At 46.9% G+C, this 23,273-nt stretch overlaps 1 protein-coding gene across 8 annotated transcripts in view; it reads right to left on the bottom strand.

Annotated features, from left to right (window-relative positions):
- Positions 1–6,667: 6,667 nt before the first annotated feature.
- Positions 6,668–23,273, bottom strand: part of EVI5 (ecotropic viral integration site 5) — a 139,687-nt gene continuing 123,081 nt past the window's right edge. For 6 of the 8 annotated variants that reach the window (XM_077824789.1, XM_077824788.1, XM_077824781.1 and 3 more), the window contains one exon: positions 21,859–23,153. In XM_077824789.1, coding sequence (XP_077680915.1) covers positions 22,842–23,153 — 312 coding nt within the window. In that variant the 3' untranslated portion in view covers positions 21,859–22,841. Of the gene's footprint in view, positions 6,787–21,858; positions 23,154–23,273 lie in introns of those variants that run through there. The other 2 variants (XM_077824787.1, XM_077824786.1) reach the window with 2 other exon arrangements.

Here is a 23,273-nt window from a genome sequence, read left to right as displayed (position 1 = left end):
AGGCAGAGCATTGTACAAAGGAGACCTTCCCTAGCCTAGAATTAACTTGTTGTGGAAACTCTTTTGGGATAAATACACCCAGCAGCGCTGAAAATACCATGACACCCAAACCTAGAGGTTTGCTCATTTCCCTTTGGATTTAGGTAATGGTTAAATATGGAAGAGGTAGGCGAGATTCTCTCTCCCGCTCCTTTGCACTGAGGTTATTGTAGCTACAGAGTGATTCAAACACCGCAGGCAAGAAACACAGTCGGGAAACGACTGCCTTAGAGCAGCCTTCCTTACCTAATTTCCGGTGGTCAGTTTGCTAAATTAGAAAGGATCTGTGAGAAAGGCGCTTGCTGCACGCAGCGTGCAGACCTGAAGTCACCAGAGCTAGTGGGGAAGGGGCGGAGGGAGAGAACAGCTCGGCGAGTGCACCGTTATTATCCAATTTAGCCGCTCTTTACTCACCTCGTGCATGAAAAAACGTCCTTTAAAATTAGACAGGGGCTCAAACCACTGGCTGCCCCGCTCCCCAAAGTGTGCGGGTGCTCGGATCTGGGCTTTTGGTTCCTCTCATTATAAAAGAGACGGGACAACTGGTTGACACCATTCTCATTCTGAGCTAGTCTTGAATTCTGACCCATCCCAGCGCCCTAAATCCGGGATTCGAAGATCCCGGGAGCTGGTCTGGCCCTCCTGAGGTACACTATTTCTTTTGAGGTGCACGCTGGGCAGAGTAAATGCACACCCTGGAGGGGAAGGGCTGGGTTGCTGCGGGTGGAGAGCTCAGATCTCCAGCCTGCACAGAGACTTGAGGGCACCCCGGTCCCTGACTGCTGCTGCTCAGGGGAGAGGGTTCTCGCTGAAACAGTCAAGACTGTGCAAACATTGGCCACATTACAGAGTGGACACGAGTGTTTTGAAGAACTGCTTCAGAAACAGCTGGAGAATTGGGAGAGCTGCTGAAGATGGAGGAAGACAGGAGCTCTCATGAGCTTCCACAGGGACTGATCTAAAAACCCAAGGAAGTCAATAGTCCTATGACCTTCAGTGAGTCATAGAACATCAGGGGTGGAAGGGACCTCAGGAGGTCATCTAGTCCAACCCCCTGCTCAAAGCAGGACCAATTCCCAGCTAAATCATCCCTGCCAGGGCTTTGTCAAGCCTGACCTTGAAAACCTCTAAGGAAGGAGATTCCGCCACCTCCCTAGATAACCCATTCCAGGGCTTCATCACCCTTCTAGTGAAAAAGTTTTTCCTAACATCCAACCTAAACCTCCCTCTCACAATACTCTGGGGCCCCACCTGCTGGGACCTGGCCTCTCATCCCCCCTTCTCACACCCAAAAGCATGGGGATGCACTGCCCTGTGCACCTACACCAGTTGTTAAACAGGTTCTTTTCTACACTCATGAATGATCTGTATAGGTGACAAGGTGTGTAGTGAGGTGGAGTTCATGGTTGTGATGTGCTTGGAGAGCCCGGGGATGAAAGCTGAACTACAGTGTGTGCAAAGTGTTATCATTAACAATCTCCAAAGAACTAAAGACAAAAATATCAAACAAATGAAGATGCCCATCCTTTTCAATGATGCTGAGGTTGTGACATAATGGAAATTCAAGCTTAAGGCCAATGCAATAAACCCTTTCACTGCTGCTGGAAAGTTCCAGGGTGCTAAGAACAGCTGTTTTCTATAGTGCATCCATGTACTGATATGTTATCAGGGCTTCTTTTCTCTTGCTCAACCTTTGTAGACTAAATTACAATGAAGACCATGCACAGTGCCAATTTTATAAGTAAGTGTTGAAACCAATCAAGAGGAAATAACCAAGCCAGTGTGATTATTAGTAATTATAAAACACAGGGTCAGGAGACCATAATTCCAAGAATGTGCTGTGGACTCATCATTTCTGACTTTCACCAGGCCACTTAGGCCCAGATTTTTAAAGGCATTTAGGCATTGCTGCACTCAGCATTGCAATACCTAACTGATTCAGAAGCCCAGGGCTACGTCTACACTTGGAGCTACCGGTGTGTTTCCCAGCTCACTTGAGATAGCTCTCATCAAATTAGTGCACTAAAACCAGCAGTGTAGCCACAGTAGCACAGACCGCAACAAATGGCAGCCACGCTGAGTACTTCCTCGCCGGCTCCAGGCATGACGAGCCCTTGCCAACCTGGGCCACCACAGCAATGCTACTATTTTTAGTGTGCTAGCCCACTAAGAGCTAGTGCTGGTAAGTCTACTGGAGCTGAGAATTACACACCCAGCTCCAACTGCGGACATACGCTATCATTTTCAGAAATAATGTAGGCCCTTCGGAGCCTAAATCCCATTGACTGTTAATGAGAATTTGGCTCTTAAGATGCCTAAATCTCTTTTGAGAATGAGAATTTGTTCTGCTCAATCAGTTAGGCATTGCATTGAGCGCAGCACTGCCTAAATACCTTTAAAAAGCTGAACCTTAACTTCGGTGCCTCTGTTTTCCTAGCTGTACAATAATTCCCTTTGTAAAGAGCTTTGAGATCCTTGGAGCAAAAGGTGCTCTCCAGTGGAAATGTTGTTATTATTGTATTACTACTACTGCACAGCATTAAACTGGGTACCAAAAAGTCTGTGTCCGTGTTTATAAACCAATAGTTAAAAGCCACACAAGACCACAGCACGGTCTGGGCTCTGCACAGTTTAAATCAACATTACTTGTAAAGCTATTCTAGCCTTCAAGAATGTGCACGTACTTCAATACTTTTGAAAAGCCAAGGGGAAAATGGCTGCATTTATAACACCATCCAGGTGTGACAGCATTATGGATTCAAAACCCTTCATTCGTTGCATGCCCAGCAATTGCATTTTCTGAAACACTCTGGTGTTATCCCCGAATGGGTAGGAGGACATCTGACAAAAGTGGCCAGGTATGCTCACTATTAGTCAAATGAATATTTGACCAGGTGTATAAATAGACCTCTGACTCTCTCCTGTATGAGATGGACGTTTCTTGTTATACTATACACATACACAGCAAGTTGCCTTATTAGTGCTATCTTTCCAATCTAGTAGAAGAAATAGTATGTGAAAATAGATTTAATAAATTACTTTATCCAGAAAAAAATGCACTGTAACTGTCTGATTGTATTGTTGATTTGCTTCCAATTGTTGCTCAGGATTTAAATTGGATTACAATAGCTCAAGATATTCTAGGCCCCATTCCCGCTGCCTTGCATCTTGTGCAGCTGTTTACACCTGTGCAAGATGAGTGTGAGATGCTACCATTCTGATTTGTTAATGTTTTGCACCCACTTTGCACAGGTATGAGTATACAAGGGGCAGAACCTCCACGGGTCTTGTTGGCAGTGTGGGGATTTTAGCCTGAGGGCCCCCCCCCCCAAGGCTGACAGAATTATGATGTGTTTCTGGGAAAACACATTGCAGAAAGACCAGAAATGCCTTGGATTTAGAAATAATAATAATAATAATAGCATTGACTTCCTGAACAGTGGCCCCATTGGAAGGTGAAGCCTGCAGCTTCACGCCTACTGTGGATCCTATAGGGTTGATGATGATGAATTGCATTAATAGTGCTACTGTAGTGAAACACTGAGAAGCTGCCTCTGCCCCATCATTTCACTCAGTGAGGCAGTAGGTCGGGAGGGAATGATGCACAGAGGGGCCAAACTGGAAGACTTTCTGTGCACATAACTCCCATTGAAGGCAAGGAGAGCATAAACTGTAAATAAGTGCCAGTGTTGGGCAACCTGGTCCAACAGAAGAGCTTTCTTCCCAAATCTATGTCCTCTGTCCGGCCGACGTGATTCAACGGGGGTGGGGAGGGAGACACAATCAATCAAAAGGCTTTTACAAGATCAGGAAAGCTTGACATTCAGTTCAACAACAAACAAGCTACCACTAACCCCTAGCTATGGCCCTGCGCCTTCTCAGAGGCTCACCCAGCTGACTATCGAGGAGATGTTTCTCCAGAGCGCTCTGGTTGAACCTTGACTTCCTGATACGCTCTAAGGCCCAGATTCTCAAAGGTAATGAGGCACCTAACTCTCATTGGGTGTCTCTACACAGCAATGTAAGCCCAGTGTTCATGGCACTCATTGCACTTTCATTCTTGTGTCAGGAAATGGGCAGCGATTCCCAGAGGCAGTGGTGGACATTTTGGCACCATTTTCTGACCCACCAAAGGCACGCAACAGAGCTTTAGATGGAGCAGGAGGCAGTGGCAGAGGATGAGTAACCTGGCATGGCAGACTAGCATTGGCTGATACTGCTCCATACACACCCTATACCCACCGATGCCCCCTACATAGACTGGAGCTTCTGGTACAGGGCCACAAACACAGACTGGTGGGCGCACATCATCATGCAGACCTGGGATGGCCAGCAGTGGGTCCAGAACTTCTGCATGAAGAAAGCTCCATTTCTGACACTTTGTAAGCCACTTGCCCGAACCCTCCCGTGTAAAGACACACGAGGCCACTGTTGCCGGTCCAGAAGCGGGTCGCTAGAGCCGGCTGGAAGCTGACTGTCCCACACTGCTACAGGTTTGTTGCCAACCAGTTTGGTGTTGGCAAGTTGACTGTGGGTAAAGTGGTGGCAGAGGTTTCTGAGGCGGGTGGTTTACCACACGGTGGTGGGCATAACTAATATTCCTGTGGTAATTGCTGGCTTTGAGAGACTGGGGTTTCCAGACTGCATCAGGGCCATTGATAGGACTTGTGTGCTCATAGCTTACCCTCCTCAAGGAAAATGACTTCATAAACCACAAAGGGTGCTCCTCCGTTGTTATGCAGGCCCTCGTGGCCAACAGAGGGCAATTTCTGAATGTCAACAGGTTTCAGAGTAGCAACCGTGTTAGTCTGTATTTGCAAAAGGAAAAGGGGTACTTGTGGCACCTTAGAGACTAACCAATTTATTTGAGCATAAGCTTTCGTGAGCTACAGCTTTAAGTGAGCTGTAGCTCACGAAAGCTTATGCTCAAATAAATTGGTTAGTCTCTAAGGTGCTACAAGTTCTCCTTTTCTTTTTGTGAATGTCAACAGGGGCTGCACTGGAAAAGTTTGTGATGCCAGAGTTTTTGCTGATCAGGAGTCTACTTGCATAGACAGGCTGAGACACTATTCCCCCCAAATGATCTTGTCATAAACAGAGTTACTGGCCTCACTGTTATTCTAGGGGACCCCACATACCCTCTTTTGCCTTGGCTTATGAAGCCGTACCCTGATTTCAGAGACCCTGGCCAAAGGCAATTTAATTACAAGCTCAGCAGGTGTAGAATGGTTGCTGAATGTGCTTTTGGCCAACTGAAATCCCATTGGAGATGTCTACAGACCTGTTTGGATGCCAGTGTCGTCAGTGCTGTCTGCATCACTGTGGCTTGCTGTGCTCTACACAATCTCTGTGCAGCAGAGGTGAGCCTTTCCCCCTGACTGGCCCAACGGCAGTGGGGGACTGCTGAATCGGTGCACTCAGCCAGAAAGTGCGCCTACCCCAGCTGGAGCTGGATGTACGTAGGAAACAGAAATCAGGGGTGCTTTGTGTTCCCACATTAAGGATTTGCGTGGCCCAGTGGGAGAGGAGGAAAAGTACCTCTCAGAATGTGCTTGTTGGGGGAATAGGGCTAATTAATTTTTGGGAGATTCAATGCTTGGGAGGGGTGGGGACTTGAGTGCCAGGCAACATACTTATGAATGACATGAGGAATTATGAATTGGGGGTGGCAGGACTTTACTGCAGCCGGAGCTGTCCTGAGCAGTGCTCTGGTAAATATTTTCAACCCCCCTGGAGTTTTTATAGCATGTTAAGGAGGGGATATGGGTGGGGGGGCGGCTCTGGGAAATATGCTATAAGAATTTAAGTCCTGGGGGAGAGGGGGCGATGATTCACAGCATGGGGCCATACAAGGCAGTGATTGAAGTGTGAATTGCTGTACCTAACTGTATAGAGGAATAGCCTTTGCTTAGTAATGTCTAATTGCTCCTGATCATGTGTTTTATTTCAAAACATGATTGTATGATGAGATGCAGTGACAGCAATAAACTTGCTTGATGACGTAAAAGGCTTTATTTGTAAATAAGTGCTGCACAGTACAGCAGTCACCCATTGCTGGGCAGGCCAGCTATCATTGCAACATCCAAACACCAGTCACAAAAAAACATTTCCAAAACAAAAATGCATTAACCAGCACAAACATGACAGAAACCTCCTACTGCTTGCATGTCCCCTGGCCTCCCATTTCCTCGCCTCGTGTTCCATAAACTTTGTAGGTGGGGGCCGGGGGGAGGGGGCGAAGAAGGTATCCACAAAGACAAGATCAAGAAGGAAGGCTGCATGGGGTTATTTGCCCTGTCCAGCCGCCCCTGGGCTCTAATTGCATGGGCCACCCACACATGGAGCTGTCCAGGCTGTTTCTGGACTGAAGGTCCGTTGCAGGAGCATCAGGCTGTGGTGAAGCAGAGGCAGCCAGACCTGGTAATCTTGTGGCCATGATAGAGATGAGCAACCCAAACAATTCTTTCTGCTGAGCTCTGTCCTCCTCCCTTAGCCGCCATTCCTGTTCCAGGAACCATGTTGCAAGTGCCTCTCCCACGATGAAACCCTGTCCTCTCGCTGTGCGGCGGGCCTCAGCCTTTCCTCTCGCCAGGCCTTTCCTCCAGCCTTAAGTACCTCTGCTTCTGTACCTGGATGCTCTTGTCAGCCCTCTCAAGAACTTTGACCGTAAGCTCATCACAGAAACACTTCTTCTTGGGAAGGTATGTTGGGCCAAGGAGGTACGGCAGCCAGTAAAGTTCAAGGGGCCTGTATAGGACAAGACACAGAGGGTTATTGTCTCAAATAGCTCAAGGAGGAGCTCAGAATTAATTCTTGGGGAATTTCAAGGACATAAAATGTTACATTTCAAAACTGAACTGCAATATATTGTGAAAGGGATGCTTCAGGCCACAGAATCTCCCTGGACATAGCCTGGTTAATTGCAGTTATAGAAGTGCAGAGACAGTGGTAAGTTTAAAATTATAAACTGTTTCTGTTTTATAAGGATTACATAACTACTTAGGTTGCAAGGTGGGTGGGTAGGCGGCCAGTGGCCTTGCAACAAAAGGCTTTTTCTATCATTTCATGCCTTTCACGTTTTGGAGGACATAACTGTTCTTGTGGTGTCCTATTGGCAAAGGGAGATGTTATTCCAAGCTGCTCATAGGAAACCTGCAGTGAACGCAGCCCAAAGTATTAGAACGTATAGTGACTGAACAGCACATCTCTGAGTGGAGTGGGCTGGTCAGCTACCAAGGTGGCCCTGGAAAATACGGCCTTCCCAGCAGTGTGCCTATCTCTCTGGAGTTCCTGCTTCAGGAACAGTTTGCAGCTATCAGCACCTGGGATTGGGTCAGAATCCAAGAGGGAATCAATAAGATGCTGCGTTAGCCTCCACATGGCTTACCCTGTTCTGGCTACATGCAAACACGCAGAACTCCACAGCCTTCCTCCTCTCTACCGCTGGCACATTTCTGGCCAAAAATCGAAACCCCACGCATACCTGGGACAAGTGACTGTCGCCCATGGACTACCTCTAACTGAAGGGGACTAGATTTGGAAATGGGACACATTTCTCCAAACATATACATGCGTGCAAACACACAGTTCGCTATTTCCAGGCAGCTCAACAGACCACTGAGTGATTACAGAACGGCAAAAGTAAAGCCACCGCAATGTAATATTATTTTAAAGAAAACAGGAATCACCCCAGCAAAAAGATGTGCCTGTCCACTAAAAATACTCTTTAAAGCTGTTCTTTACTGTTTGCATTTCCCAGTCACCATTTTGAATGCCACACTGTGGGGGTGGGGAGGGGAAGACGCCAAGGCGCTGGGATACAATCCGCCATTAGTGGCTACGTTCTGGAAGCAAGGGGCGTCTTATAACTTTTCCATTGGTTCTTAGAGCAAAAATCCCTCCCATTACTGGAGCTATAAACTTTAAATTGGAGCCAGAAACTTACATTGCTCAGGGGCAGCTTCTGTCTCCACTGGGTTTGCTGCAGGCTTGGCAGCAGGCTGTTCCTTGGGGAATGCAATCAAACAGCACCTGAATGGACCCAGAATTTGCTGCTGAGCCTGTTCCAAAGCCTGCTCTGGGACTGGTTTCAGCAACAAGTGTGGTCCTCACTAGGAGCCTGCAGCTGGTTCCCATCAGTCACCATTCTGGATTCAGGGGCCAATTTCTCAATTAAAAAAGATCTGAAAACCAGTTATTTTATTTTAAACATTTGGTGCCTGATTCTGCCCCCTTCCATTTGTCGTCCTGGGACTATGGGAGAATAAGGTGCCACCAACATAAGTAATAATGGCAGAATCTGACGCTAATTTATTAATAACATGTGTTAAAGCTGATTTATTATTTTTAACAGGTTTTTTCTAAAGCAGACGAACTGTAGAAAAGACGGTTACCTTTTCCGTAACTGGTGTTCTTTGAGATGTGTTGCTCATGTCTATTCCACAATAGGTGTGTGTGCTCCCCACGTGCACCGGTGCCGGAAGTTTTTCCCCTAGCAGTACCCATAGGGGGGAGCACCCCCCGTGCAGCGCCTGCCAGGTGCGGTATAAGGGGGGGCTGCGCTCCCCCCTCCCTGAATTCCTTCTTGCCAGACAACTCCAACAGAGGGGAAGGAGGGTGGGATGTGGAATAGACATGAACAACACATCTCGAAGAACATCAGTTCCGGAAAAGGTAACGGTTTTTTCTTCTTCGAGCGATTGCTCATGTGTATTCCACAATAGATGTTTCCAAGCTATATCTGTTGGATGTGGGTAGGAGTTCAAAAGTTCTCAGGACTGAGTACCGCCCTGCCGAACCCGGCTTCATCCCTGGCCTGGGAGACGATCACATAGTGGGAGGTGAACGCGTGAACTGAAGACCACGTGGCGGCCCTACAAATGTCCTGGATGGGGACGTGGGCCACGAAGACAGCCGACGAGATCTGCAGCCGAGTCAAGCGTGCCCTCACAATGGGCAGCGGGGGAACCCCTGCCAGCTCATAACAGGAACGGATGCACGAAGTGGTCCGCTTCGAAAGCCGCTGAGTGGAAATCAGCTGACCCTTCGTGCGCTCAGCAGGGGCAACGAACAGTTGCGAAGAATGGCTGAATGGCTTGGTCCGCTCGAGGTAGAAAGCCAGAGTTTGCCTCACAACAAGCATGTGGAGATGGAGTTCCTCACTAGTCGTGTGAGGCTTGGGGCAGAGAACTGGCAAAAAAATGTCCTGACCCATGTGGTAGGTGGAGACCACCTTCGGGAGGAATGTAGGCTGTGGGTGGAACTGGACCTTGTCCTTATGAAAAACCATATACGGCGGTTCGGATGTTACGGCCCTGAGCTCCAAGACCCGCCTGGCTGACGTGACATCTACCAGGAAGGCCACCTTCCATGAGAGGTGAGACCAGGAACATATGGCCAGTGGTTCAAACGGGGCCCCTATGAGACAAGCCAGCACCAGATTTAGGTCCCACTGTGGAACCAGGGGCCTGGAATATGGGTAGAGATGGTCCAAACCCTTAAGAAACCAGCCAGACATAGCATGGGAAAATACCCCGTGCCCTTGCACCAGGGGATGAAAGGCCGATATGGCCACCAAGTGCACCCTGACTGATGAGGGTGCCAGTCCCTGGGCCCTCAGGTGGAGGAGGTAATCAAGGATAAGCTGGATTGGGGTGGCCATCGGAGAAACACCCTGGCCTGCCGCCCACCTCCAAAATCGAGACCACTTCGCCACATAGGAGCAGCGAGTGGAGGGCCGTCTACTTTCAAGGAGGAGGCGCTGAACCTGTTCCGAGCAGGTCCTTGCTTGCGACCTAGCCACTGCGCAGCCACGCCATGAGGTGAAGCGTTGCTAGGTTGGGATGGAGGCAGTGGCCCTCGTCCCGAGAGAGCAGGTCCGGGCAGAGCGGCAACTGTCACCAGCACCAAAAGGTCCCGTACCAATGCTGCCAGGGCCACGCTGGGACAACGAGGAGGACCCTGGCTTTGTCAGTCTTTATTTTCTCCAGGGCCCTGCTAATCAGAGGGAATGGTGAAAAGGTGTAGAGGAGCTGGCCTGACCAGGACAGGGTAAAGGCATTAAAGATAGTGCCCCTCCGTAGGCCCCCCCCCGGAGCAGAACTGGGGGGCATCGTCGGTTCTGCCGGGTCGCAAATAGGTCCACCTTGGGAGTACCCTACCTTCGGAAGAGCTGGTGAGCCACTTCCAGGTGTAGAGACCACACGTGCGGAGAGGAAAAATCCCTGCTCAAGCAATCCGCCCTCACATTCCGGGCACCCAGCAGGTGGAAGGCCTTTAGGTATATGTTGTGGGGTATACAGAACTCCCACAGACTGAGAGCTTTGTGACAGAGGGCAGAGGATTGGGCCCCACCTTGCCTGTTGATATAGAACATCAAAGCCATGTTGTCCGTGAGGACCCTGACTACCTTGCCCTCCAGGTGCGAGCGGAAGGCCATAAACACCAGTCGCACTGCCCTGAGTTCCTTGACTTTTATATAAAGGGGTAGGTCGTGTAGGGGGAGGGATAGCTTAGCGGTTTGAGCATTGGCCTGCTAAATCCTGGGTTGTGAGTTCAATCCTTGAGGGGGCCATTTAGGGATCTGGGGCAAAAATTGGGGATTGGTCCTGCTTTGAGCAGAGGGTTGGACTAGATGACCTTCTGAGGTCCCTTCCAATCCTGATCTTCTATGATTCTATAACCTTGGATCTGAAAGTTCCCCACATGGGCCCCCAAACCCAGGTCTGATGCGCCGGACACCAGCTCCAACGACAGGGCCCTGTCCCTGAATGGGACCCCTTGGAGATTGTTGTTTGGGACGGACCACCACCGCAGGGAAGTGATCACCACGTTCGGCATGGTGAGGACTTTGTCCATTCTGTCTATGGCCTGGGAGAACTGCAAGGCCAGCCAGAGCTGGAGGGGCCTCATTCTGAGTCTGGCGTCACGGACCACATATGTGCACGCAGACATGTGACCCAGCAGTTGCCGGCAAACTCTCGCTGTCATCACCGGGAACCTTGTGACCGAGTCAATGAGCCCTTTCAGGGTCTCAAACCTGTCTGGTGGGAGAGAGGCCCTGGCTGATGTTGCGTCCAGTAGCACCCCAATAAACTCTATGCATTGGACCGGGGATAACGTGAACTTGGTATTGTTCATCAACAGGCCCAGGGCAGTACATGTGGACAGGAGGAGCGCCACATGATCCCTCACCTGCGACCAGGAGGTGCCTTTGACAAACCAGTCGTCCAGATATGGGAATATTTGGACCCCCTGGAGTCTGAGGTAGGCTGCTACCACCGCCATACACTTTGTAAAGACTTTGGAGGCAGTGGACAGACCAAACAGGAGGACCATGAATTGATAGTGACCCTGTCCCACCACGAAACGGAGGAAGTGTCTGTGCCCCTCGAATATGTGGATGTGGAAGTACACATCCTGTAGATCAAGGGCAATGAACTAGTCCCCAAGATCCAGGAAGGGGGATGATGGAGGCCAGGGAAACCATGCGGAACTTGAGTTTCATCATGTAGTGGTTCAGACCTCACAGGTCCATGAGCGGCCTGAGCCCCACTTTGGCCTTCGGGATAAGGAAATACCAGGAGTAATACCCCCTGCACAGGAACTCCTTGGGCAACACCTCTATAGCTCCTAGGTCCAGGAGCCGTCCCATCTCCTGCTTGAGCAGGGCCTTGTGAGAGGGGTCCCCCAGAAGGGACGGGGCGGAGGACGGTTGGGCAGAGAGCAGGTAAACTGAAGGGTGTAACCTCGGGAGATGGTGTTGAGGACCCATCGGTCTGAGGTGAGCGGCGACCATTCTGGAAGGAAAGCACACAACCGATTGGAGAAAAGGAGCTTTATTGGGGGTAGGTCCCTGCTGAGAACTGGCAGGGTACCCCCGAGCATCCCCTCAAAAGTGCCTTTTGCCCACCTGCTTGCCCTTAGAAGACCCAGGCTGGGGGGCAGGCTGGGATTGCCATTGCAGACGCTTTCTATAGTCCAGCTGCTTTTTGTGGGTGGCCTCATACTTTGGGAGGGTGGCCTGGGTGGGAGCCTTCTGCGGCTTGGACTTGGGTTTTGTCAGAGGAGGGACGTAGAGGCCCAAGGTCTTGAGGGTCATGCGGGAGTCTTTCATGCCATGCATCCTTGTGTCTGTTTCCTCAGCAAACAGAGCCTTCCCGTCAAAAGGGAGATCCTGCATTGATGACTGCACTTTGCTGGAGAGCCCAGAGAGCAGAAGCCATGACGCCCGTCTCATGGACACTCCCGAGGCCATGGACCATGTGGCTGCGTCCACTGCATCTGAAGTGGCCTGCAGGGATGCCCTTGCAGCCACTGTCCCTTCCTCTACAAGCACCTTAAACTCCTTCTTATCACACTCCCGGAGGGAGTCCTCAAACCTGGGGAGGGATTCCCAGAGGTTAAACTCATAGCGACCCAGGAGAGCCTGATGCTTTGCTACTCATAGCTGAAAGCTTGATGATGAATAAACTTTTCTCCCAAAAGTATCCACCCTCCAAGAGTCTTTGTTCTTGGGGGTCGGGGCTGGTTGCCCCGCCGCTCCCTGTGGTTGACTGACTTGACCACCAAGGAGTTGGGTGCCGGGTGGGGATACAGATACTCATGGCCCTTCATGGGTACAAAGTACTTGTGCTCTGCCTTTTTAGAGATGGAAGCCAATGAGGCTGGTGTTTGCCACAGGGCATCTGAAATTCTTGCCACTCCTTCATGGAGGGGCAAGGCTACCCTGACTGGTGCTGAAGGGGACAGCACGTTGAACAGGGAGTCTGAGGGCCCTTCCATCTCCTCAGCCTGGAGATGGAGGCTCGCTGCCACCCTTTTTAGGAGGTCTTGGTGAGCCTGGTAGTCCTCCTGTGGGACAGAGGGGGCAGGGCCACAATCCGCTCCTCTGGACGGGCCAAAGCTAGTGCGGTGCTTTGGGTGCCATCCAGCACCGGAGGATCCAACACCTGGTCGGACTCCGGGCATGGTACCAAGAACACAGGTCCCACCGACCTTTTCTAAAGATGGCCACTGACAGTGCTTGCGGGGCCTTGGCCATGAAGCGAGCCCCCACGGGGGGCTGCGCCAGACACCACAGTGCCCACTGGTACCACTGGGCTGGCCACGATGTTTGGTGCCACTGTATTTACTGCGGCACCGGCGAGGCCAGCTGGTCGGGCTGGCTAGCTTGGCCTGTAGACGGGTGGCTGCGAGGGGAGGCCGGACTGGCATATGATCCGCTGCTGCCTCTGGACCAGGAGTATCGGCTGTGCCAGGACCTATGTCGGCCACGGGACCACGATCTCGATGTGGAGGAGCGGCACTGACGGTAGTAGCTGCTCCACGAACAGCCTCGACGGGCGGACCCGTGTCGGTGAGATGCCGGCGATCGAAGCCTGGGGCTATGGTGCCTTGGCAGAGACTTGGAACAGGAGTCCAAGCAGGAAAGGCATCGACGATCATGCCACGACCGACTGTGGTATCTCCTGTGAAACGAGGACCATTGGCAACGTCCGCCACCGTCCTGTCGATATTTGCTTCGCGAAGACGAGCGGTGCCAGGAGTCCCGGTTGGCCCGCACCCATCCGGACAGTCTGACTGGCCTTGAGGACGATCCACATGGACTGAGCCTTGAACGGTCACTGGGTGAGTGGTGTCAGGAACGTTCCCTCAACCGAGACCGGTACCGGGCCGGGGGCGACTGGGGTGATCCCAGCGGCAGCTTGCCTCTGAAGCATGGGGCTGACATCGGCGGAACTACAGGCATCAGCATGGACATGTCGTCCCTGGCTGCCTGGAGGGCTTCGGGTGTAGATGGCATCCGGACATCCCGAGAGGCCTGCTCCAAAGGGGCTGGGCTACTCTGCTCAACATGAGTTGGAGGCCTAGGGCCCGATGGAGATCGAGGACTACCCGACATGGGTCTAGCCTCTGTCCCAGACTTCCCTCAGTGCCGTTGTGAAGAGGGAGTCTTTCCGGTCCTCTTGGCGTGCCCCATGGATGGGGAGCGGTGCCGATTGCACGAGGGTACCGGAGGGTCTCCGCGTACCAACGCCGCAGCGCCAGGTACTGGCTCGGAGCAGCGCGCCAGGGTCAGGGCCAGCGCCAACTCCATCAGGATGGCCCAGAGCCTAACGTCCCTTTCTTTTATAGTCCGAGACTTGAAAGACTTGCAGATCTTGCACCTCTCGCGGACATAGGTTTCTCCCAAGCAGCGCAGACAACCCACGAGCGGGTCACTCCTTGGTACAGAGCACCTACAAGAGCCGCACGACTTAAAGCCTGGGGCGCAGGGCATGCCCCGGCCCGGGCTCAATGGCTAACTAAACTAACTGACTACAGGTACTACTGAACAAATGAAGAGTTCTGGGGATGAGCTGCAGCAAAGCTGGAGCAGAGCAGTTCCGATGCACCTTCACTGGCGGCAAGAAGGAACTGAGGGTGGGGGGAGCACACAGCCCCCCTTATACCGCGCCAGGCAGGTGCCACAGGGGAGGGCACGCCCCCCTACGGGTACTGCTATGGGAAAAACTTCCAGCACCAGTGCACATGGCGAGCACGCCCACCTATTGTGGAATACACATGAGCAATCACTCGAAGAACTGGTTTTGTGCGTGAAATGTCAGCTTGTGTGTGTGGTCAGATATACCCATGAACTGTGTGAATGTGAGAGAGAGAACTGAAGATTCTACAGGGTACGTGGAGAACTAAATTTAAAAGACAGAATAAACTCCAGCTGAGTTTTTCATCACTTCTTCCAAGATATTTTTGGCTACGCCTCTCACTTTCTCAGATTGTGGAGTAAGTTTAAGTTTTGTCTAATACAATTCTCCAGACCCTCACTTACACAACAGAGGACCTGAACCTCCACAGTACCAAGCACCCACACCTTCCGTGACAATCAGCTGGAGTTACGGATGCTCAGCCCCTCACCAGGTATTGTTGATAACAAATAAGAGTTATTTGTCCATGTGAGGATTGCACTGCAAGGATTGGCCCTTAATCTTACAGCCAGATTGCCATATGCAGGGAAAAACCCTGTACACTGTTAATAGCTATATGAGTTAACATGACATCCAGTGATTTTAAAAGAAGAGTAACATGCTTGCATATTTCCTTGTGCCAGGCCTGGCTGGTGTAGCTACAAAGGTAATGACTGAGCACATATTTTTTTCTATATTTCCTTTTTCCCTAGAAATACCATTTCACATATTTTATGGCTACAGCTTTTGGTCTTGCTATCGTCATTACAAGGATTGGAGAAACCAGAGGTATCAGTTATATTATACAATAGATAGTGTAATATACCCTGATTCATAGCAAATGCCTTATTGCTTTTATATTTCAAAATTAATTTGGTATTTAATTGGACAATTAATTCTTGCAAAGTAGAAGTGTATAGTTGTAGATTGGGGTTGTCTCTTATTTATCACAATTTATCCCCAGCCAGTGAAAATAAGACTGTGGCCAACTTGTGTGTGAGTTAAGCAACATTTTCACTGCTCTAAAAGGCTGTTTATAGAAATTTAATGCTACTGAGATCATCTATTGTAAATCACACTGTTGCTGTTTTTGTGCTTCTTATTCTGTAGCATACGGTCCTTAATGCTATGGGCTACTGGATAAACATGTTTCATAACTATTATTTTATACCTGAACCAGTTCATACACTCCTTTAAAGCAAAGAAGTAAAAAAATTCATAGTGTACGTTTAGGATCAAGAATTTCATATATCTTAAAAACGTATAACTCTGCTTTAGAACTATATGTAAACTAATTCAATCTGGAAATCCACCACGACCAGCTATATGGTTTTTAATAACCAGTCTCACTATAACATTTGAGACCTTATTATGAAAGTCTATGGAAAGCCTTGTCATAACCTAAAAGTTCACCACACAAAAGGAGCAGAATAGGAGTGAGCTCTCCTCCCTCCCTCCCAATATGCCCAGAATTATGGAAGAGTCAGAAATGACTCCATCGTTAACTTTGCATTGAGATTTTCCACTTAATGTTTTATACATTATTGTCTGAATCTGGTCTTCAAGTCTGACTCAATGACTCTTCAAGGGGCAATTGAATGTTCAAATTATTTCATCAGTAAAAGAGTCTAACTTTTGAAGAGGAAGCATTTAGATATGCTTCCTTTTTTAAATTTAGGCCTTATTTTCCTTACATTCCTTTGGGTTCTTCTAGCTTAAAAACACAAATATTGCACTGGCTTCAAATTTTATCCAGAAATTTGTCTTCAGTACATCTCAGACTTAGGGTGTTTTTTTTAAAAATAAATGCATTTCTTGCAAATCCATACAATCAAATTGAAGCCTTAACCTATCTGCAAACTTACAGCAGTTTAATTAAGAACTTATCTGCACAGGCATTGCACCATTTTAAATAATTTCAAGAACTGATTTAGTTAAACTGGTGCAGTGCCCTTTGTGAATACTCTTTAATCACTTTAACTCTGATGTACAGCAGTTTAGTCTGGCTAAATCAATATAATTCCAGTTTCAAGTAGTAGGTGTCTAGTGACACAGTTGCACTGGTTTAACTGTTTAGAGGAGCTGATGCTGGCGGGAAGAGGAAAGTATTCGGAGGAGTCTACACAGCTATGGTGCAGTCTTTGATTGAAGATTCACATCCACAACTTGTCAAGTCAGTCCGCAGTCCAGGAATACTCTTGGATTCCTCGGTTGACACTGGGCTCACACATTGCAACGGCCATGTGCAACACTTTTTAACCATCTCTGGTTGTCTAGGAGACACTGTCCCATTTTGGCAGACAAAGACCTGACCTCAATCATTCCTGCTTTCTTCACCTCTTGGCTGGAGTACAGCAATGTGATATACTTAAGCATGAACCTTCAACACTTAGGAAACTCCAACAGTACACAACACCACAGCACATCTCCTCAGCCACACAGGCTGTGGTGAGCAAATCACACCTGTCCTCTGCTCCCTGCACTGGCTTCCCACAGAATATCAAATCAAGTTCAAAGATTTGGGCCTTATTGTCAAAGTGCTCCATGGCCTGGGCCCAGGACACCTAAAAGAGAGTACAGCTCTGGGATGAAGACCGCAGTTAATAACTTCACTTCTCTGGTACAGTGGAAAGTTCAACAATAAGAGTGAAGCTCCTCTGTGTGGGAGACCGAAGCTTCTTGGAGGGTGGTCAGAGACCGGAATGAACTTGCTCAGGAACTAAAGACCATCACAAACCTGACCACTTTCTGCTCCAAGTGAAAGGCACATTTCTGTGACCATGCCTTCTCCAATACAAACATATAGCAACAGGTACATTTATTTATTTAAAAAAAACAAAATAAGAAAACTCCAATCCCTATCAAAATCCAACACTACTAAAACAATCGTCTCCCACTGGGGCGAGGATGAGAGAACAAAATGCTCAATAGATGTGTAATCATATTGCTTAATGCACTACCGGAAGGTGCTCAGAGTATGTCTACACTGCAGTCAAAAACCTGCCGCACTGAGTCTCAAAGCCCAGGTCAGCTGGCTGGGGCTCAGGCTATGGGGCTAAAAACAGCAGGGTAGGTAGCCAGGCTTTGGCTGGAGCCTGGCTCTGAGACCCCGCCCCGGGTCTTGGAGCCCAGGCTCCAGTCCAAGCAAGCCTCTAACATGGCTGTTTTTGACCCAGCAGCCCAAGTCCACTGACCCAACCGTGGCTGTGCAGCAGGTCTTTTACTGCAGTGTAGACCCTCTCCAATACAAGTGATAAGAGCAGTATAAGAATCTATAGCACACATACCTTTAGATATGCTGATATGTTGATAAGACCATTAAACAACATGATGAGCACAAACAACTATTTTTGTCAACAAATAGTTAAGTGTCATTGCTAGTCCAGGACCTAAAAAAATTATATGAAAATGTTTCTGGCCCTCACAGTTCGGAAGAAGTGAAGTTATATGAAAATGTTTCTGGCCCTTGAAGAAGTGATCCAGGTGTAACAGTCTCTCAAATATAAATCCTAGACCAAGGATAAAGAACAGACTCTGAGTAACAGTGTGTTAGTAAAAAATTAACATTCATACATTTAAAAAATGGTTTAGGCCACAGATATTGCTACAATATAGCATTGGGGTAGTTCTGCTGTAAAAAGTGTTAGATCCCCAACAGGAGAAAGCTTTAAAAAGCACTCGGGTTTTTTTGGCCAATGCTCAAAAGCTTTAGGCTTCCAAATTCTCCCAAATTCATGTGAAAAAATCATAGAACTGGAAGGGACCTCAAGAAGTCATCTAGACCAGTCCCCTACATTCAAGCAGGACTAAGTATTATCTAGACCAGCGTTTCTCAAATTGGGGTCTGCAAGGGTATGCCAAGGGAGGGGGGGACTCAGTGGGCTCTGCTGATCAACTCCTCCCAACACTTCCTGCATGCTGCGGAACAGCTGTTCAGCGGTATGTAGGAGGCACTAGGAGGGAGGGGGAGGCACACGGAAGGGGTGCGCTCAGGGGAGGAGCGGAATCATGTCCAAGGCTGCTGGCCGCCGCTGATCAACTCCTCCTCCCTCCCAGTGCCTCCTGCATGCTGCAGAACAGCTGTTCCTCACCGTGCAGGAGGCACTGGAAGGGAAGGTGAGGAGTTGATCAATGGGGCCGCTGGACCCCTGGAATACCCTCGGTTCCCTGGCGTTCTCTCTCCTTTTCACTGGCACTCACTATGTTAGATGTCTAATTGCTACTCAGCTTTTTGGTAAAAAAAAAAAAAAAAAAAAAGTCATGTAACACTTCTGTCATTTCCACATTTTCTCTTATTGTTTCCCCATCCCTCACTGAATAACAGGCCTACCCTGTCCTTGGTCTTCCTCTTGCTTCTAATGTATTTGTAGAATGTTTTGTTACATTTTATGTCTCTAGCTAGTTTAATCTCATTTTGTGCCTTGGCCTTTCTAATTTTGTCCTACTTGTTTATATCCATCCTTTGTAATTTGACCTAATTTCCACTTTTTGTAGGATTCTTTTTTCAGATAATTGAAGATCGCCTGATTAAGTCATTATGTTCTCTTGCCATACCTCCAGTCTTTCCTGTACAGTGGGATAATTTGCTCTTGTGCCCTTAATAATGTCTCTTTGAAAAACTGCCAACTCTCAAACTGTTTTTCCCCTTAGACTTGCTTCCCAAGGTATCTTACTTACCAACTCCCCAAGTTTGATAAAGTCTGCCTTCTTGAAATCCATTTTGTTAATTGTGCTGTGTTTCCTCCCATCATTCCTTAGCATCACGAAATCTATCATTTCATGATCACGTTCACCCAAGTGGCCTTTCACTTTTAAATTCTCAACCAGTTCTTTCCTATTTGACAAAATCAAACTTAGAACAGTCTCTCCCCTAGTGGCTTTCTCCACCTTCTGAAATAAAAAACTGTCTCCAATACATTCCAAGAACTTGTTGGATAATCTGTGCCCTGCTGTGTTATTTTCCCCCAGTAGATGTCTGAGTAGTTGAAGTCCCCCATTACCATCAAGTCCTGTGCTTTGCATGATATTGTCTTTATATAAAAAGAAAGCCTCATCCACCCCCTCTTCCTCGTTAGGTGGTCTGTAGTAGACGCCTGCCCTGACATCACCCTTGGGTTTTTTTTTTTTTTACCCTTTTTAGTCTTACCCAGAGACATTCAACAAGTCTGTCTCCTATTTCCATCCAGTCAAAGTGTATACATTTTTTATACAAAAGGCACCACCACTTTTTTCCCCCCGCCTATCCTTCCGGAGCAAGCTGTACCCTGCCACACCAATATTCCAGTCTGTATGCATTATCCCACCAAGTCTCTGTGATGCCAGCTATGTCATAGTTGTGTTTATTAACTAGCATTTCTAGTTCTTCCTGCTTATTCCCCATATTTCTTGGATTAGTATACAGACATCTAAGATACTGACCTGTGTTCTGTAGTCTCAGAGTGCCAAAGAGGAAAAAAGCATTTTCACCCCCCGATATGAAATATAACTTAAACGGAGGAGACTGATTGTTTCACTGGCTCTCCAGCACTGCATCTCTCTTTCTCAGCCTGACTCTTGGTCTGGTCCTCAGTCCCAACACTAAATTTATACACCCACCCACCCCATGTATCATTTAATTTGCTCATATTTATAATTTTTCAGTCTAATGTATGGTAAGATCTCAATTTTAAGAGAATTATTAAATAAGGCCCCAATGGCAGGTCAGTTAAGGTTGTGCACTGTAGTACAGTTAGCTATTGTGTAGAATTCAGCTATTTGGATCAGGCTTAAACCTTGCTAGTACTCTCTCACTGATATTTTGATAATGAAACGGAAAGCAGCAGCATGAATAAAACAATCTAGGCTATTAACATGTATAAAAACAAAGTTCAGGAAACAGCCCTTACCAATTAGGCTCATTCACTATCACTGGGGCAGTCAGGCAGTTATTGCAAGATCATAACACTTTGCTGTTCAAACAAAAAAAGATTTTACAACCATCCTCTAACTGAATTTTGCTCCTGCCACTTAATGCAGAATATTACCTTTAAGAGAGACTTGCAGCTGGTATGGATAGGCAAAGAATAATTTGTCATCTATCCACATGGGTGCCAATGATCCAGGTGCAAACAAAGGTGGACAGATGCTTATTAGGGGAAAATAAGGCAACTATCACCTAAACGTTAGTAAGCAAGAGAGCTCAGATTATTTTTGCTTTGTGACATTTCTAGCAGGGTTCAGGTGTTAAAACAGTAAATGTTTATTGCAACAGGGTGAAACTTCATCATGTGTGATGAGAAATATATTGTCACAGATAAAGTTAATGTACACCCTCAAAAATAACTGAGGTAAAGACCAGGTGTAGCAGGAGCTCAAGTAGTAGCTAACTTTGAAGGTTTCACCTGCCCATTTTATAGTCAGTTATTGCCTGGATATGATCGACATAGGAGAGATAGTGTGGCAAAGATGCCCAAAGCTCACTTCTTTCATGGAGCTGGTTTCCTTTAAATGCTCAGGTTCTGTAACTAGTTTAACTCACTAAGTGAAAAAGGATCCTGTGTCGGCCTCATCCAAAAAGACTAGGAATCTTCAAAATTAAAAGCCAAGGAAACGTAAGTGCCCCATACGGGACTTGGAGACTAGGGCTCCAGTTCAGCAAGGTCCTTAAGAATGTGCCTAACTCAACACACTGGTAATGCCATTGAAGCTCATAAGCATACGCCTAACTCTAAGTACATGCTTAAATACCTAGATGAACTTTAATATTTCTAGAGAAAGCAAGCTTGTGCCATAACCTTGCAGTATCATTTAATTCCTTTCAAATCACAAGCCGTCTAGCTGCTAATATTAACAGTACATACTTCCACGGAATTTGTAACTGAGGAGAATGGCAGTGATACATTTATGTCAAGAAATATTCTGGGCTAGCGAGTGTCTGAGACTAGTGTCTCAAATGCTGTGCAGGACAAAGTAGCAAGTCAGTTTGCTCAAAAGGCCTTGGAAAGGACAGGAAGAATTTGAGATCTAATCAGGGCTTCATTTAGGGGTGAGGAAAGAGACAGGAATGACCAGTCACCCAGCACGCATTCACTCCATGTCATTGCTCCGTATTAAATCATGTGCATCTTCATTAGATGCACGAAGATTAGCTTTTTGGTTCTTAGATATTCTTATAATGAAATTCCTCAGAATAACTCAATATAGATATCTTTGAACAATCCTTCATTTGAACGGTAGTTAATTTAAAACCAGATAAAAATACTTTATCTGAACTACTCTGGATCCGCACTGTGCAATCACCTATAGAATCTCTAGGATACAGACGTTAGTTATTACTAAGCAATACGTGCTACAACAAGTGTTAAATCATGAAAAATTTATTATAGTTTTATATATATATATATATGAAGTTAAAAGTTCAGTCATTAGTGTTTGTGAAAAAGCATTTTAGTTAGACATGAACCTGCTAGTGTCAGTAGCTAAACAGAGATTAAATGTAAGATGAGTGTTTTGCCTCAATTTTGTAACTCACTATCAATATGCTTATACAGAATTCATCTTCCTGTTAGAATGCCAAGAATAGTCATTTTGCAACATTTACATTCCTCATATTAAATGTGTAATATACATATTCAGCTTGCTGCAGAGAGATATAAACATGTACAAAATAAACATTATTGTAGTTAACATACTTTGACCAGGTTTTTTTTTTTTTATTAGCAACAAATCAAAAGCAGATGCACAAAAATTAAAAGTCAGAATGATTTTAAAAACCTTTTGGACATTTGTGACCATTAATTTGTATTTAAAAACAGAAGAAATAAAGGCTTGTGTTTGGAGCCTTTTATGGGTCTCCAATAATAGTTATTTTTAATTAAAACCAAACAGTCAAACAACAAAAAATAATCAGACACCATGATCAGCTAGTCTGCTAACGTCCATCTTGATCACAAATGGATAACAATGTAAAAAGAACACATTTGTTCACGGAGTATAAAATATTGCACAAGAGCAGTTTCTTTGAAGAAAAGATTTCCCAAGTTTATGAACTGCAAAATTGTTATGCATTTAAAGAAATTATGTATTTGCATTTTCTAAAACAAGGAACATTCAGTAATACTGTTAGAAGTGTCATCCATCAACTTCTTCCCAACCTACTCTCTAGTATGTCAGTAATGACAATTTGGCAAAGGTAGAAGGCAAACAGTAAAGTGTGTATACATATATACATATATTATATATAAAATATGTCAGACAAGCCACAATAGCTATCTAATCCAAGAGCTGGGCATTTTTAGTCATTTGACAACCTAACCCTTAAAAGAATGCTGAAGTCTTAGATGCTAGTCACAGTGATGATCACACAGTAGTAGAGTAGGATTCCAGTCTTTGCTGGTTCTTTCGCTTTGGAATAATCTTGTCCGTATCCCCAGTATCTAGGACACCGTCTTCAGTATCACTGTCACTGCTATCTATCACAGGTGGGTCCGAAGTCATCTGTCCAGTTCTTCTGTGTAAATGAAAATGGACCCCACCCTCCTGTATGGAGTTACTTATAAAATCTTCATCAGAAGAATGAAATGACTCATCTCCTATCAAATGGTTGACAATGTGAATCCCATCAAAAGTGGGTTGGTCTGAGAAGCCTTTCTGGCCTTTTAGGCATCTGATCTGTTAAAAACAAGAGTTAACATTTAATCACAGATGAAGAGTCCAGCAATAGGAATAAAAACAACATGTTTGAGAAATAAAGTATCCTTGACATTCAGTGATTTCTAAATGCAAGCAGGA

This window comes from Eretmochelys imbricata, chromosome 8 (genome assembly GCF_965152235.1).
Source record: "Eretmochelys imbricata isolate rEreImb1 chromosome 8, rEreImb1.hap1, whole genome shotgun sequence".
NCBI lineage: Eukaryota > Metazoa > Chordata > Testudines > Cheloniidae > Eretmochelys > Eretmochelys imbricata.
Note: the sequence above shows the minus strand (reverse complement) of the source record. Positions and strands in the feature narration are given on the sequence as shown.